Raw genomic sequence first — 18,152 nt, 5'->3', positions numbered from 1 at the left:
GGAAATTAAGAGTCCAAGCAGGAATGTTGTCCAGATCTTGCTGCACACAGACTCGAACTGCTTCAGTATCTGAGGAGTTGCTTCTGAAATTGAACATTGCGCAGTTAGCAGTGAATATCCCCACTTCCTCCCTGAAGTTGGAAGGAAGGTCATTGAAGAAGCAGCTGAAGATGGTTTGCCTCGGCCACGACCCTGAGGAACACTAGCAATGATATAATGAGAGCTGTCCTCTGGCAGCCACAATCATCTTCCTTTGTGCTCAGCGTAACTCCAGTCGAACTCTTTTGTTCAAAATAGTGCCATGGGATCTTTCCTGTCGATGTGAGAGGCAGAAGAGTAAAATTTAATTTAAAAGGTGGCGCCTCCAACAGCGGAACATTGTCGTAAAACCCAAATTATTCATTAATGAGCGTTAGTGAAGGAAACCCGCCACCCTTACTCAGCCTGGGCCTATATGTGACTCCAGTTCCATACCAAGATGGTTGCCACTTAACCACCTTTTGAAATGGTCCAGCATTGTATCAAACCATAACATAAGAACATAAGAAATAGGAGCAGGAGTAGGCCATCTAGCCCCTCGAGCCTGCCCCGCCATTCAATAAGATCATGGCTGATCTGACGTGGATCAGTACCACTTACCCGCCTGATCCCCATAACCCTTAATTCCCTTACCGATCAGGAATCCATCCATCCGCGCTTTAAACATATTCAGCGAGGTAGCCTCCACCACCTCAGTGGGCAGAGAATTCCAGAGATTCACCACCCTCTGGGAGAAGAAGTTCCTCCTCAACTCTGTCTTAAACCGACCCCCCTTTATTTTGAGGCTGTGTCCTCTAGTTTTAACTTCCTTTCTAAGTGGAAAGAATCTCTCCGCCTCCACCCTATCCAGCCCCCGCATTATCTTATAAGTCTCCATAAGATCCCCCCTCATCCTTCTAAACTCCAACGAGTACAAACCCAATCTCCTCAGCCTCTCCTCATAATCCAAACCCCTCATCTCCGGTATCAACCTGGTGAACCTTCTCTGCACTCCCTCCAATGCCAATATATCCTTCCTCATATAAGGGGACCAATACTGCACACAGTATTCCAGCTGCGGCCTCACCAATGCCCTGTACAGGTGCATCAAGACATCCCTGCTTTTATATTCTATCCCCCTCGCAATATAGGCCAACATCCCATTTGCCTTCTTGATCACCTGTTGTACCTGCAGACTGGGCTTTTGTGTCTCATGCACAAGGACCCCCAGGTCCCTTTGCACAGTAGCATGTTTTAGTTTGTTTCCATTGAGATAGTAATCCCATTTGTTATTATTTCCTCCAAAGTGTATAACCTCGCATTTCTCAACGTTATACTCCATTTGCCATATCCTCGCCCACTCACTCAGCCTGTCCAAATCTCTCTGCAGATCTTCTCCGTCCTCCACACGATAACAAAGAATAAAACTGGAGAAATCACTTAATTTGACTTAAGCATCGACACAGGACACAATAAACCGAGCCCAGTTCAGCCTGATAAAATTATCTGGGGCGGCACGATGGAACAGTGGTTAGCACCGCTGCCTCACAACGCCAGGGACCCGGGTTCAATTCCGGCCTCGGATCACTGCCTGTGCAGAGTTTGCACATTCTCCCCATGTCTGCGTGGGTTTCCTCCGGGTGCTCTGGTTTCCTCCCACAGTCCAAAGATGTACAGGTTAGGTTGATTGGCCATGCTAAATTGCCCCTTAGTGTCAGGGGGATTAGCAGGGGAAATTAGGGTTACGGGGATAGGGCATGGGTGCGATTGTGGTCGGTGCAGACTCAATGGGCCGAAATGTCCTCCTCCTGCATTGTAAGGATTCTATGATTCTAATATCGGAGGACTGGTGCAACAGTGGCGGGGTGCTGTCCCAAAGACCACTGAAGCAACAGCCTGAGATAAGCATTGAAACATATTGGTGATCCATCATTGTTGACTCCTTTCATCAGTAGGTTAGATCTACCAGAGGGAAGTGACGCAGTGGTACACAGACGGGAGTGAATGATGAAGAATAGACTTTCAAAGCGAGTATCTAGGATTTAATTGAAGACAAAACTATGGGTGGGAATTTCCAGATCTTCCCGACAGCAGGATCTTCTGGTCCCGCCAAAGTCGAACCCCTGAGGCGCGAACAAGCCATGCAAAAGCCCACAGACTTCAGTGGGACTGGAAGGTCCCACCAGCAGCCATTGGCTCGCCGCATCTGATGTAGAAAAACCTGCCGGGGGGATTGGGGGGGGGGTCAAAAATCCCGGCCTATGAACACGATTGTATCACGTAACACATAACTGTTACAAAACTCTAATTCCATTGTGACTGAAGCATAACCTCCATTAACTCAACATATGATTAAGGTAACCAATGAGTGTATGGGGACTCTTCCTCACAATCTTCCCCCAACCTACATCCATTAACAGCGGCTTCAACCTAAATTGTAAATTCTCAACCCTGAATATTTCAGGTAATCACCCTTCCAGCATCCCTGATCTTCAGCCCACCATTGGTGGCCAGGTCTTCAGCTGGCCCGGTCATAAACTTTGGAATTCCCTCCCCCTCTCTATCCCTCCTTTCTGCTTTAAGATCCTGTCTCTTTGACCAAGCTTTTGACTACCTGTTCTAATATCTTGTTGTGTGGTTTGGTATCAAATGTTGTCTGGTTTATTAAAGGACCAGAGAAATAGCAACAGGAGTAGACCATACAGCAGCCATTCTGGCCTGTTCCGTCACTAACTAAGAACATAGCTGAACTTTTGCATTAGCTTCACTTTCCCACACTACCCCTGTATCCCTTGATCTATTGGTGCCTAAAATCTATTGGTTTGTCTTGAACATATTCAATGATTGAGTGTGCACAGCTCTCTGGGGTGGAGAATTCCAAAGATTCACAACCCTCTGAGTGAAGAAATTTTCCTTATCTCATACCAGAGGGAGTGGACACAGTGGTACACAGACGGGAGTGAGTGATGCAGAATGGGCCTTCAAAGCGAATGTCCAGAATTTCATAGAATCCCTACAGTGCAGAAGGAGACCTTTGGCCCATCGAGCCTGCACCGACCACAATCCCACCCAGGCCCTATCCCCGTAACCCTCATTTACCCTGCTAATCCCCTGACACTAAGGGTCAATTTAGCATGGCCAGCCAATCAACCCAACTCGCACACCTTTGGAGTGTGGGAGGAAACCCACACAGTCTCCACACAGACAGCGACCCAAGCCGGGAATCGAATCCAGGTCCCTGGCGCTGTGAGGCAGCAGTGCTAACCACTGTGCCATCATGCCGCCCACGGGAAAATTCATTTCCACCCATAATTTTACCTTCAATTTAATTGAAGGTAAAATTATGGGTGGAAATTTCCAACTGTTCCTTATGGCAGGATGGCTGATCCTTTATCCTTCAATTATAGCCCCTATGTCTCCACTCTCCAACCAGGGGAAATGGCCTCGCAACATCGACCATGTCAAGCCCTCTCAGAACGTTATATGTTTCAATGGGATCAACTCTAATTCTGCTAAATTCCAGAGAATATAGATCCATTCTATTCCATGTCTGCCCGTAGGACAGCCCTCCCATTCTAGGACTCAACCTAGTGAACCTTCGCTATACTCCCTCTGTGGCAAGTATATTTTCCTTGAGTCAGGAGACTTCACACATTAATCCTGGTATGGTCTCACCAAAGCCATTGGAGTTTAGAAGAATGAGAGGTGATCTTATTAAAACATAAAGCAAGACCCTGTGGGGATTTAAAAAGTTAGATACCAGAAGGACGTTTCCACTTGCAGAGGAGACTAGAACCAGGGGGACACAGTTTAAGAATAAGGTGTCTACCATTTAAGACAGAGATACCAAGAAATGTTTTTCCCTCTAAAGGGTCCATAACCTGGAATTCTGTCCCCCAATGAGCAGTGGATGTTGGATCATTGGATTGATTCCAGACTGAGCTAGACAGAGTTTTGATAGGCAAGGGAGTTGAAGGTTACGGGAGCAGATGACCAAACGGAGTTGAGACACAGCTAGAGCAGGCTCGAAGGGCTGAATGGCCTACTCCTTGTCAAAGGGTCATTTGGACTCGAAACATCAGCTCTTTTCTCTCCTCACAGTTGCTGCCCGACATGCTGAGATTTTCCAGCATTTTCTCTTCTGATTGAATCTACTTCCATTACCCTTTCTGGCATTGCATTCCAAATCATTACACTCGCTGCTCCTAAGTATCTTCTTTTTTATTTTCCCTCTGATTCTTTTAGCAATGATCTTAAAACTGTCCCTTGGTAACTGATTGTCAGGCTGCACTTGAGAATGCACAAATACCTTGATGGGACTCGTGGGTGAGTCCAATGGTCTATGGGTGGGATCAGACTGTAGGTTGTTGTCATTCATTGTTGGTCCATTCCGTCCAGGTGAGGAAGACCATGTTGCCCTTGCTCTGGAGCTGAGCCGTCGAGAAGAGCAGGATCAACAGCGGGATTCCTTGCGAGCGATGCACGGTCAGGTGCCTGGGACCTCACATCCGTACTACGGCTACAACGCGGATGATTCTGAGGATGACGAAGATTTACAGCTAGCCATGGCCTACAGCCTCTCGGAGATGGAAGCCCACGGCCATGGAGCAGGTGGGCGCGACGGGCAGGGGAAGAAGCGCAGCAAGACGGCGGGGGGAGCACCCACGGATGGGGACAGGGGAGCCGGGCATGCGGGAGCCAGCACAGTGCGAGGGAACCTTGAGCCTGCTGGCCATGGGAGCCGCACCACTGAAGCTGGCGGGCAAAGTTCAGAGGCGTCGAGTGTAGCCAAGGGTTCACAGGCATCCACAGAGCAGAAACCAGTGAAGACACAGAGGAAATGGAAATGCCTCCTCTGCTGAAAGTTGTTGGTGCTGATCGCTAGGTGGCCAATTCACATTGACCCGTTTCCACATTTACTCCCCCCAAACCTCATCATTATAGGAACTTGCAGAGCAGCTGAGAAATATAAACAGTCCGGGCGAAAGTAACTGGGATTGTCAGGTCATTGCTACTTTGATTTAGTCAGGTCTAACACAGTTCGTGTCAGCAATTTTCATTTGCATAACACAGTAAAACGTCTCAAGGTGCTTCGCAGGGACTTTATCAAACTAAATTTGACATTGAGCCCACCACATAAGGTGATGTTAGGATAGGTGAGCAAAACCTTGTTCAAAAAAAACACAGGTTGCAAGATGCATCTTAAAGGGTGAGAGAGGGGTAGAAGGGTTAGTCAGGGATTGCCAGAGCTGAGGGCGCAGCCTCCAATATGGCAACAGTGAAAATCAGTAAGACACAAGAGGCCAGAATTGGAGGAGTGCAGAGGTCTCGGATCTGGTGGACAATACCAGGATGGAATGGGTATGCGGTGAAGCCATGAGGATGAGAATTTTAAAATCAGATTGTTGCTTGTGGAGGAGCCAGTGTAGGTCAGTGAGCTCAGAGGTGATTTTCAACTTAACTTCATTGCATTGTTAAGGTAAGTCTACTTGTGACAATAACAAATTAACTTCTAAACTTTAATGGGATCTGGTGTAAGCTACGATATGGGAAGCAGAATCTTTGATGGAGATTGGAAGACATAAGGTTGGCCAGAAAGCTTTGGAATGATCAAGTCAGCCAAGGTCATAGCTGAGGGATTCAGCAGCAGTTAAGTTGTTTTGCTATCTAATTGAATGGCAAAACAGGCACTGTATCGCCTCCTCCTGAACGTAACCTTTGTATCCCTTCACTTTCCGTTAGGGATGATACCTCGTGGGGAGAGATGGTAGAGCAATGCTCTTGTGACATAGGTTTTGTGCTGCAGACTGTTTTGCAAGGTGTCCTGAACCATTTGGTGATGGTCCGGGTGGGGTTTCCATGGGGAGGCGGTGGCACAGTGGTATTGTCACTGGACAGGCAATCCAGAGACCAGGGAACATGGGTTCGAATCCCAACGCAGCAGATGGTGAAATTTGAATTTGATAAAAATCTAGAATTAACTGTCCCATGCCGATTGTCATAAAGACCCACTAATGTCATTTACCTGTGACTCCAGACCCACAGCAATGTGGTTTACCCTTAGAATTCCCTCTGAAATTCATTCAGTACAAGTAGGGAATACAGAGTAGCAAATAGGAATGGACAATAAATGTTGCCCCACCAGCGAGGGTGCGTGGATCAAGGAATTGCACACTGGTGAGATTACTTACCTGAGGCATGTTTCTAGGCAATGTAGAGGGAGCTTTACTCTGTGTCTAACCCCATGCAGTACCTGTCCTGGGAGTGTTTGATGGGGGCAATGTAGAGGGAGCTTTACTCTGTCCTGGGAGTGCTGTACCTGTCCTGGGAGTGTTTGATGGGACAGTGAGAGCTTTGATGGGACAGGGAGAGCTTTATTCTGTATCTAACCCTGTGCTGTACTTGTCCTGGGAGTGTTTGATGGGGACAGTGTAGAGGGAGCTTTACTCTGTATCTAACCCTGTGCTGTACCTGTGCTGGGAGTGTTTGATGGGGACAGTGTAGAGGGAGCTTTACTCTGTATCTAACCCTGTGCTGTACCTGTCCTGGGAGTGTTTGATGGGGACAGTGTAGAGGGAGCTTTACTCTGTATCTAACCCTGTGCTGTACCTGTCCTGGGAGTGTTTGATGAGGATCATACAAACTCCATTCCCTTGATTCCATCTTGGCAATTTTAGAGAGGGAACCAGATAGTTTGTGTTTATTTTACTCCGAGATGAGTTTGTGCAACACATCTGCGCCTTTGCTGAGTTCACTCATTCCAACGTCTAATACATTTCCTGACTCCATCCTTGCCTCAGCTCATCTGTGGAAGACATGCTGGGTCCTCCTTACCTAATTATGAATATGGCTCCTCACCGCCTCCTCAGGGAGGGGTAGGAACAGGCAAGAAATGCTGATCTTGCATCCCTTGAAGGAATTTAAATAAAAACCTTTCCCCTTCTGCCTTTCCTAATTCAACATCATCCAAAACTTTGCCCGTGTCTTAACTGGCACCAAGTCTCATTCACCCTCCATCACATGCTCACCGCTCTACATTGGCTTCTGGTTAAGCAAAGCCTTGATTGTAAAATTCTCATCATTGTATTCAAATCCCTTTTCGGCCTTGCTCCCCACTCTCTCTGTTAGCTATTCCAGCCCTTCAACCTTCCGAGACCTCTGGACCCCTCCAACTCTGACACCTCGCACAACCCAATTATCCATCGCTCCATCTGTTGACAGCCGTGCCTTCAGCTACCTGGGCCCTCAACTCTGGAATTCCCTCCTCACCCCTTCCTGCATCTCTCTCCCCTCTGTCAAGGCACTTCTTAAAACCTCAAGCTTTTTGTCCAGATGTCAGATGACCTCTTCAAGTGGCTCAATGTCAGATGTTTGCTCTATAACACTCCTCTGAAGCACTTTGAATGTTTTATACATTAAAGATGCAATGTAAATAGAAATAGTTGTTGATTTGCCGGAACGATCAGCCAAGACCTAGTTGAGTGGTGGAACTGGCTGGAGGGGCTTTCCTCCTGTTCGTCACATTGCTACCCCTTTGTTCCTGAGCATGGAGAACACTTAACTTGGCCGAACCAGTGTCTTGGCATTTGGGGCCAATTTAACGGCATGGCGGCACAGTGGTTAGCACTGCTGCCTCATAGCACCAGGGGCCCGGGTTCAATTCCGGCCTCGGGTCACTGTCTGCATGGAGTTGGCACGTTCTCCCCGTGTCTGCGTGGGTTTCCTCCGGGTGCTCCGGTTTCCTCCCACAGTCCGAAAGACGTGTTCGTTAGGTATATTGGCCATGCTAAATTCTCCCTCGGTGTAGCCAAACAGGCGCTGGACTGTGGCGACTGGGGGATTTTCACAGTAACTTCATTGCAGTGTTAATGTAAGCCTACTTGTGACGCTAATAAATAAACTTTAAACTCGTGTGTGTTTGCTTAAGTCTGTGGGAAGTTTTTCAGCCTGTGCTTGTCTCTGCTTCTGAATGACTCCTTTCGGACATGGTGCACTGGATTAAATCAGCAGGGCTGTGTATATTTTTTGTTTCTGATTTGTTACGGGACTAACCCATGCCCTTTGCATCCACTGATACGCCAAATCATTGCGGCAGATTTTTTAAAAAATGCATATCGTTTGTGTGTTGCGCTTTGCTTCCCTTGCTCTCTCTCTGTATTTTTCTCTCTCTTTCCCAGACGCAGACTTCCAGTCTTACTCAGGCTGAAGAGCTGCAGCACTTTTCCAGAAGGTAATGCTTAAATTTTTTTTTAAAAATCGTCAATTGTCACATCACTTCGTATCTCTTTTTTTTTTGTGCCATGGCTCATTTCCAAAATGCACTGCCGCTTGTATATAATCACGTCTCTTGTTTTGTTTTCTTTGTTTGGTTTTGTTTTTGCGTTTGGCTCAATGCTGCGACTTCCCTAGGAGTGGAAATTGTGAAAACCCGACACACAAATGCGACCTTTTGGGATTGTGTGCTACCGAATGGCCATGGGATCAATATTGTAACGCGGGTTTCTCATCTACGTTTCATACAGAAGCACTATTACTTCGAATGTGTAGCAAAATTCACCACTGGGTATGTGGAAATGGCGTAGAATTTTCAAAGAGAATTGTCAATGTTTGTTACGTGCTATAACTTAATGCAAGTGTTCCATATTGGGTTTTTTGATGATGTTGCTTTGAGGGAGGGGAGGGCAGGATTACCTTTACTTTTGTCCGTTGTCAGGGATCATGTGCAACCTCCCCCCTTGAAAAAGATATCTCCCTGTATGATCTGATGTGTGCATCATAAAATCATATGTTGTAACTATATGGTTGAGCCTCGTGCCCTGTCCATCCTGTGGAATCTTGGTGTGACGCAACAACTTGCTTTTATGTAACGCCTTTAACATAATTAAGTTCCAAGTTGCTTCAACTCAACTGGAACTCAACAAAACACCTGAACCATTTAAAGTTAAAGTTTATTTATTTAATGGGATTTTAGGTCAGATGACCAAAGGTTTGGTCAAAGAGTTAGGTTTTAAGAAGCACCTTTAAAGGTGGAGAGAGAGGTCTGGAGGTCTAGAGGTTCCAGAGGACTTTAAGGAGGGAATTTCAAAACTTGGGGGGTGGCTTGTTATAAAGCAAACATTTGACTGAGCCACATGAGGGGTTATGAAGGCATTGGACAAAACCTTGAGGTGGTTTTTTTTTAATTCATTCGTGGGATGTGGGCGTCGCTGGCTAGGCCAGCATTTGTTGCCCCTTGAGAAGGTGGTGGTGAGCTGCCTTTTTGAACCGTTGCAGTCCATGTGGTGTAGGTACACCCACAGTGCTGTGAGGGAGGGAGTTTCCAGGCATTTGACCAGACTGAAGGCATTGCCACCAACAGTGAAGTGGGGATGCTCAAGAGATCAGAATTGGAGGAGTGCTGAGAGCTCGGAGGGTTGTAGGCTGGAGGAGGTTAAGAAATCAGTTGCTTGCTTGCACATGCTTAAGAGGAGGAACACCCCTTCTCCCCAAGTGAACCATTTGAGGTTAGCCGCTCTATTACCTCTTGAGGTTTGGGTCAATTCCTAATTTTAATCTGTGAATCAGTCCTGTTCCTCTTCAGAGCATTACTCTTTCACAGTTTCCATGAGCTTAATATGTTCCAGTCATTAACAGGGCAAGGCACTGATCCAGTCAAAGCAGGGTGGTTCCACACTCGGCCTGTACTGTTGGTTCATCTCCACCAGGACAACCCAATAACTGTCCTCTGGGATAGAGAATGGGGAGCTGATTTGGAGATGAAACCAAGAAAAAGGGTCCCTGCTACTAGGGGGGAGTATCTCCCTTGACCCCACTGGCGGAAAGCTCTGTGAGGACTATGTTTTATAGAAACTAGAAGCGGGATTAGGCCATTTGGCCCTTCGAGCCTGCTCCGTATTCATTTTGATCATGGCTGATCATCAATATCCTGATCCCTCCTCTTCCCCCCCCCCCCCCCCCCCCCCCCCCCCCCCCATATCCCTTGATCCCTATAGAAACATGGAAAATAGAACATGTTTCAGGAAAGCAAGCTTTTGTAGAGTCAATGGGAAGGTGGAGGTAAATGAATCAGCCTTCCGCTGTTTCCCTGTCCCTGGTCTACGATCGGAATAAATGCAGTTCCACTGCCAAGGCCCAGGGAAGGGTGCAGAGGAAACTTATTGGAATGGTATCAGGGTTCAGTTATGTGGAGAGACTGGAGAAACTGGGGTTGTCCTCCTCAAAGCAGAGAAAGTTAAGGAGAGATTTAGTCGTGACGTTCAAAATCAAGATGGGTTTTGCAGAGTAAGCAGATGGGGAGAAACCATTTCCAATGGCAGGAATGTCAATATAAGCAAAGGACACAGATAATTAATGAAAGAACCAGAGGTGGGGAGGTGAGGAAAATATATTTTACTCAGTGAGTAGTTGTGATCTGGAAGGTGTTGCCTGAAAGGGCAGTGGAAGCAGATTCAACAGGAACTTTCAAAAGGGGAATTGGATAAAATACTTGGAGAAGCGAGAAATCTACAGGGAAAGAACTGGACTCATTGGATAACACTTTCAAAAAAAAAAAATGGCCTAAATGGTCTCCTGTGTTGTATGATTTTGCAACGAGAAAAAAGCCTTCTCCAACTGAAATTTGTCGCTGAAATTTTCCCTGAGTCGTTTTCACAGAGAGTCAGAGCTCAGGCTGCACCCAGTGAAGTTACATCAGAAAGGAATCTGTGCCAAAGAAACCACCCCCCTCCCCCCACACAATTCCCAAAATCAAGATTTCTGTCAACGCGGTGGGATGAGATTGCCATTGGAACTCTCTTGGATTGTATTCAATAGAACAAGGACTGAATGGAAACGCGGAGAATGTTTTTGAATAAACTACAGATGGATGATTTTGTGTTGCTTCTAAACTCAACAGCCCTGTACTGGTTTCTCTCCTTGCCTCCGGAATCCATGGCTACCTACCAAAGCACCAATAAAACTAATTTATTTCTACATGGCTCTTTGCTGACACATGGCTGTTGTGACAAGAGGAGGGAGGGAGGAGTCTTCATCAAGTGCAGTTGGGTTCCAGCAGACAGACATCTCTGGAAATGTCCAGTTTTAGAGAGGATGGAGGAATGGAAGGAATGGAGGATGGAGGAATGGGTGGTCAAACATTAACCAAAAAACACATAGTTTATGAGGTTCCAGGTTTTATAAATAGAGGCTTAGAGAACAGAAGCCTGACAGTTACATTTACAAAGACACTGGTCAGGTCTCAGCTGGAATATTATACCCGATTCTCTGTAGGCGGGACGGTGGGACTATTGGGTGGCTCTTTCAAAGTGCTGGCACTGCCACGATGGGCTGAATGGATGCCTCCTGTGCTATTTTATGACACTGCCCTGGATCCCCCGAACTTCCGGTAGGGTCCATTGTTCATTCCTGGGATGTCCAAATGGTGGGAGTTGCCTCCCACTTTTTCCCCCTTCGCACCTGTGGTTAAAACTCAACGGTACCACTGAATAATCGAGTAATCTCATCTCTCTTCATCAGTACAATAAGGAAAACCAAGGACATAAAAACAAGTGTCCTCTGGCACTTCAAGCTCATCTCTCTGGTATAGCAGTGCTCCTATCCAATCAAGCATCAAGCTCTGTTTTAAACACTCTTGAGGCATCTTTGCAATCTTTTGCATTGGTCTTCATGGACTGGGATTATTCATTTGCCGACATAGTCCTCAATTTGTGCAAGTTGCCTCACTTAGAGTCATAGATGTTTACAACAAGGAAACAGGCTTTTCGGCCCAACTTTTCCACGCTGCCCAGTTTTTACCATGAAGCTAGTCCCAATTGTCCGCATTTGGCCCATATCCCTCTCTACATCCAGATAATGAAACAATTCCTCCTTTATGGTTATTCTGAACATTTTGTGATCCCTTTGGAATTTTGAAAGGTGCGAGTGGGGAGGGGGGAGGAGGAAGATTTGTGATTTTTGTGTTTGTGAACAAACACCAATTCTCCCACCACCCCCCTCCTCCCCACCTAATTTTCCACTGAACTACCACCCCACCCCCCTCCCCCCGCCGCCTCCTCCCCCACCCAATCTCTCCCCTTAAATCCCACTTCCAGACCTGGAAACCTTTGCTTCTGAGTGTGGTGGAAGCCAAGACAATGAGTAGGATTCTCTCGGCATCATCACGGGTGGGATGGGAAAATCCCATCACTGGTGCAAGCAGCAAACACTGCCGAATATACTTTTTAAAAGAAATTGGATAGGCACTTGGGGGGGAAAAACAGAGTGGGGGGATGGGACTGACTGGATTGCTTTGCAGAGAGTCGTTATTGCCTCAGTGGGCCGAATAGCCTCCTTCTCTGCTGTAATGACTGTGGACGGAATTTTACCGACATGTCCGCCCGAGATTCATACAACCCCGCCCGAGGCCAACAGAGAATGCCGCTCTCCGAGCCTCGTCCGCCCCCGGAATCGGATAGGGCGTGTCAGTAAAATTCTATTTATTACCCTGTTGTGTGGAGTTCTTTCACATATGAATTTATTTCTCATTATTTCATATTTGTAACTTGATTATTAATGTCAAACATTTAATATTTTGTGTCCAACAGAGATCCACGTAACCATCTTTTTATTATTAATTCTTTGCAACTGGCTGTCACCAGCAGGAGCGGCATTTAATTGCCCAAACCTGATCACCCTTGAGAAGGTGGTGGTGAGCCGCCGCCTTGAACCCGCTGCAGTCCGTGAGGTGTAGGTACACCCACAGTGCTGTTAGGGAGGGAGCTCCAGGATTTTGACCCGGCGACAGTGAAGGAACGGCCGATATATTTCCAAGTCAGGATGGTGAATGACCTGGAAGGAAACTTGTAGGTGGCAGTGTTCCCATGTATCTGCTGCCCTTGTCCTTTGGAAGGTTCCATCGAAGGAACCTTTGGTGAGTTGTGCTTGACTTGCCCTTCACCTTTAGCCACACAATTTAAAAAATGATGTTCAAGAGAATGACAGGCCGTTGGTTCTCAAAGTCTTGGATCAAAAATATCTCTGCCTGGATTGATCCATAAAGGAAGATATTGGTACCTTTCCCTCCCAAACTACCAGTTCTAATCTGTTCCCTTTCTGTGCATTTTCTGTGTTCTTAAATGTACTCCACTTGTTTATGGAAGAGACCAAATCATACAATCATAGATTCCATGCAGTGCAGCAGGAGGCCATTTGGCCCATCAAGCCTGCACGGACAACAATCCAACCCAGGCCCTATCCCCGTAACCCCGACAGTAAGGGGCAATTTACCATGGCTAATCCGCATGTCTTTGGAGTGTGGGGGGAAACCGGGAGGAAACCCACGCAGACGTGGGGAGAAGGAGCAAACTTCACACAGACAGTGGCCCAAGCTGGGAATTAAACCCAGGTCCCTGGCGCTGTGAGGCAGCAGTGCTAACCACTGTGCCACCGTATCATTACTAATGATAGGGGCGGCACGGTAGCACAGTGGTTAGCACTGCTGCTTCACAGCTCCAGGGTCCCGGGTTCGATTCCCGGCTCGGGTCACTGTCTGTGTGGAGTTTGCACATTCTCCTCGTGTCTGCGTGGGTTTCCTCCGGGTGCTCCGGTTTCCTCCCACAGTCCAAAAATGTGCGGGTTAGGTTGATTGGCCAGGTTAAAAATTGTCCCTTAGAGTCCTGGGATGCGTAGGTTAGAGGGATTAGCGGGTAAAATATGTGGGGGGAGGGCCTGGGTGGGATTGTGGTCGGTGCAGACTCGATGGGCCGAATGGCCTCCTTCTGCACTGTAGGGTTTCTATGTTTAATGAGTCAAATGAGCAGAAACCTCTTTCCTCGGAGAATGGTCAGAATGTGGAACTCACTAGCATTGGGAGTGATTGAGGTGAAGAGCATAAGGCATTCCAGCTTTTTTGTGCATATGTGTGACTATGAGCTTATCGGCGTGTGTATTTGTACATCCATGTAAGTGTGTCCGCACGTCTGTTGGCATGTGGGTGTTTGCGGATGCACACGTGTGTGTGTGTGTGTCTCTATCTTCACTTTGACGAGGAGATGAGTAGGGACTGAAAAATCTGCAAAAAGTCACGAAGGACGCAGGAGGTTTTGTTTGCAATTTGCACAGACGTCACGAACTTTATTCACATCAATATACAAAATTAAATTCATTTCTTTTAATAAATTTTCTCAGGTTTGGAATGAGATGCTACAAGGAAGAGTTTGACCACAAGCTCAGGGCATTCACAAAGCAGCAGGGTTATTTTGTTTTAACACAGCAACACACTAGTTTCACGGACTTCGACCTGGGTTTCAACTTTCAACCTTGTGCTGAAACCCACTGGAGACGTGTCTCCCAATTGGGAAATGTGTGGGATTCCCTTTCCCTTCCAGCCTCACCTGCTGATCACTAGTGCTTCCCAGGCAGTGAGTCCATGAACTCCCATCAGGCTGGTCAATGCTGCCTCAGTCCAGTGAACATGGGGAGAGAGGCTATAGTTGGGGAGGCACTGATTGCATTATAACCATTGGGGGAGGGGAGGGGGGGGGGAATGAGAGAGAGAGGGTGGGGGGATGAGAGAGATGGGGGCGAGAGAGAGAGACAGGGAGGCGAGAGAGAAAGGGGGGACGCGAGAGAGAGAGATGGGACATTGAAGTTGAAGGAGTAATGGTCTCCCTCAAGCAGAATCAATGTTAGGCCAATTGTCATAACTTCCCCCGACAAGATCAACGTTACAAAAGTAATGGTTCAATATTCATGTGGTCACCATTCTGTGCGTTTTTAAAAAAATGTCCCCGCTGTTAACCGTTGACAATTTCATCCTCAAACCTCCAGAAGGTTCGAACCAGAGAAGCAGGTGAGTGGAGACACCGGGGGTGTGAATTTAACCAGCCTCAATCCGTCACCATCAATTTATCACCACAGATATTTACAGAAATTCTCACACCTCTCTGTGCCAACCCTCTGAAATATCAGCCAGTTATTTCCCTTGTCCTCAAGCCTGCCAAACCCGTTTATAACAACCGGAGATATTTCAGAGATTTTTAACTTCTTTCGCTGAGGGGAATTCCGCGGGATCGGATGGAATGGTGAGTTTAACGGCCTGCTCAGTATTCCCTCTTCGAGAGAGAGTGAAATCAGGCAGTGTGCAATTCCAGCATGACACTCCATCCTGACCAGTTTCTGGGTCATGATGTGGAGATGCCGGCGTTGGACTGGGGTAAACACAGTGAGAGTTTTAACAACACCAGGTTAAAGTCCAACAGGTTTATTTGGTAGCAAATGCCATTAGCTTTCGGAGCGCTGCTCCTGTTGGACTTTAATCTGGTGTTGTTAAAACTCTCTCAGTTTCTGGGTCAGCAGGCAAGGTTAAAGTTATCCTTTGTAAATCTTGTTGACTGGACCTTCCTGAAAGGGTTTGTGGGAAATCTCCTGGCACTGTGACTATCATCTCTGCCTATTAGGTGGATTGACTATGCTAAATTGCCCCTTAGTGTCCCAAAATGTGTAGGATTGGGGGATTAGCAGGGAAAATACGTGGAGTTACGGGGATAGGGACTGGGTAAGATGCTCTGTTGGAGAGTTGGTGCAAACTCGATGGACCGAATGGCCTTCTTCTGCATAGGGATTCTATGACTCTGAGCCAGAAGTTCTGGGTTTGAGTCCCACTCTAGGCCTTGATGGCTAAGGAAGATGCGTTCATAACACGGCCAGACCGGTTGAGAGTCAACCTGCAAAATCCTTCCAAACTCACGCCAATGGCTGATGATGAGTGGGAGAGATTCCTGATCAGCCATGTGATGGAGCCTCCACCATCACTATCCCCAGCTCCGGATTACAACATGCAGGTAAACGTGCTGGTTGCCACAGCAACTCCGACTCTTTGAGTGGACACACCCATACAAGGTTCAAGCATCGTCATAAACTAGTGTTTTTCAGTTTAAGTGCTATCACCATCCCCCACCTCCCATACCGTCTACGAGATTTACAAAGGATAATTTTAACCTAACCTGCTAGCCCAGAAACCGGTTGGGATGGAATGTCATTCTGGAATTGTCTGATTTCACTCACTCTCTCAAAGAGGGAATACTAAGCAGGTCGTTAAACTCACCATTCCGCCCAGTCCCATGGAATTCCCACCTAGGCGAAAGAGGTTAAAATTGCCCTCCGCTATCCCAGGCTGTCCCGAATGGGTTTGCCACTCTGGAGGACATGGTGCCAGCAGAGACAGGAATGAACATTTCGGTAAATATCTGTGGTGGTAAATTGATGGCGATGGGTGGAGACATGTTGAATTCACAACGCCCCCGGGATTTCTGGACACTTGACAGTCACCACCGATGGACCTCAGCATGCCAACTGCTCCTCTGCCCCCTCCCAGTACACCCACTGGCAACCTGACCGGTGGCTAAACTGAGTTGGCAGCCCATGCAGCATCGCCACTGAAGGATGGACATTCGCTGCCCATACTGGCCTTGGGGCAGGGAGGGAGTTGAAGCGGCACTGAGCGGGCACAATTTAATCTTCCCAAATTCCTGTGTTAGCATTTCACCATTGATGTTCGTCCCATAAACTCAATGACGCTCGATTGAAGTGGGAAGTAGGGGAGGAATTTTAATTGCTAGATAGTGTCCAACAGATGGAAATGAATCAGTAGAGCTCAGTGCATCTCTCATGCTTCTATCTGTTTTGAATTCTATGGGGCGGGGGGAGGGGGACATTAAAAGTGGGTCTGGAGGTTTGCTCTCATTTCTTTTACGTCATCGCACTAAGTTGATCAAATGTCCTCCTCCTCTCTTTATTTCTCAATGTGTAGAATGTGCAGAAAGTCAGATTTAAAAAATAACCATGAAACTGTTTACCGGGTAGTTTCCAGGTAAGTATTACACTCTGATTCTATAAGTATTTGTATTTATTGGGCCACAATGTACTGCAACTGGGCATCAAACCTTGGACTTGCTCCCCCACAATCAAAACATTATTTTCTTGCTTACGAAGTTATTGGCAGTGCGAGTGGCTAGTGGGGGAAACCGGGGACGCTAAAGGAAAGATTCCATTAGCATGAAGCCAAAGGGGGAGCGAGGCAATTTGTTCTCCTTGGGAAAGGTTGTCCGAAGACCCGCTGGAGTTTAAAAAAAAAATCAGGAGAGGTTCTCAGCGGAGTAGGTGGGGAGAAACTGTTCCCACTGACGGAAGGATCGAGGACCGGAGGGATGCCCGTTCAAAGTGATTGGCAAATGAAGCAATGGTGATCTGGGGGGGGGGGAAAGCTTTCTGACGCACGGAGTGGTTAGGATTTGGAACACGCTGCCTGCCAGCGTGTGAGAGGCTGATCCGATCGTGGCTTTCAAAGAGGGGTTGGATAGGCACCTGAAGTGAAAAGATTTGCAGGGAAAGGGTGAGGGAGTGGGAGCAGCCGAGATGCTCTGGCAGAGAGAGACAGCACAGGCTTGAGGGATCGAATGGTCTCCTGTGTTGTAACCATTCTGTGGTTTGGGGGGGGGGGGGGGGGCACTTTTATGGGTATCTGTTAGTAATCGCACCTTTGCCCCCTTGCCGAATGTTGCTGTACCCCCCTGCCCATCAATAACACCGCGTGCCATTCACAGATTCTGGCCCATTACATATCAATGTGTAGGTGAAGAGAAAGCCCCTCACAGAAAATTTACTGCACTGCGTGTTGCGGTTTCCAAAGGCGAGACAAAACACGAGACAGAAGACTCAAACACGCTACAGGCTGCGGTGGAGGGGATTCACGGAGAACAAAGCAGTATCAACGGTTGGCTCGTCACTTGTTGAGCAGGTATGAGGTGGGTTCACTGAGGCAGCGCCTTCAGGATGGCGTTTACTTCCTCCGCCACAGCAGTCAACGCAAACTCAAACTGGTCCTGAGCCAAGAACAAAGAGGAGCATCGTTTAGTATCCGAGAACTGTCACTGCGCCTTGTACTTACTGCCGGTATCCGCACAGCGGGTACGGGTCCCTCGTCCTGTGTTGGGAGATCACAGGTTCAGGTCCCTGCTCCGGAGACCAGGGCCCAGTAACCCGGGCTGACAGCGCTGAGGGAGTGCTGCACTGTCAGAGCTGCCCTCATTCGAATGAGTCATTAAAAACCGAGCCCCCTCCCTGGCTGCTCTCTTTTTTATTATTTATTAGTGTCACAA

The 18,152-nt window shown here is 47.5% G+C and overlaps 2 protein-coding genes across 5 annotated transcripts in view; one reads left to right on the top strand and one right to left on the bottom strand.

The window, feature by feature from the left end:
- The window catches only part of dnajb2 (DnaJ heat shock protein family (Hsp40) member B2), a 58,944-nt gene extending 47,904 nt beyond the window's left edge, over positions 1-11,040 (top strand). Inside the window, exons 9-11 of one of the 4 annotated variants that reach the window (XM_078227819.1) lie at positions 4,417-4,629; positions 8,196-8,248; positions 8,428-9,957. In XM_078227819.1, coding sequence (XP_078083945.1) covers positions 4,417-4,629; positions 8,196-8,224 — 242 coding nt within the window. In that variant the 3' untranslated portion in view covers positions 8,225-8,248; positions 8,428-9,957. Of the gene's footprint in view, positions 1-4,416; positions 9,958-11,025 lie in introns of those variants that run through there. The other 3 variants (XR_013499486.1, XR_013499485.1, XM_078227817.1) reach the window with 3 other exon arrangements.
- Positions 11,041-17,248: 6,208 nt separating this feature from the next.
- The window catches only part of LOC144504113 (receptor-type tyrosine-protein phosphatase-like N), a 270,541-nt gene continuing 269,637 nt past the window's right edge, over positions 17,249-18,152 (bottom strand). The window contains exon 23 of the mRNA XM_078229290.1: positions 17,249-17,876. Coding sequence (XP_078085416.1) covers positions 17,805-17,876 — 72 coding nt within the window. The 3' untranslated portion in view covers positions 17,249-17,804. The remainder of the gene's footprint in view (positions 17,877-18,152) is intronic.

The sequence above is a fragment of the Mustelus asterias genome, chromosome 14 (genome assembly GCF_964213995.1).
Source record: "Mustelus asterias chromosome 14, sMusAst1.hap1.1, whole genome shotgun sequence".
NCBI lineage: Eukaryota > Metazoa > Chordata > Chondrichthyes > Carcharhiniformes > Triakidae > Mustelus > Mustelus asterias.
The sequence above is the reverse complement of the archived record's forward strand: the minus strand, read 5'-3'. Positions and strand labels throughout refer to the sequence as shown.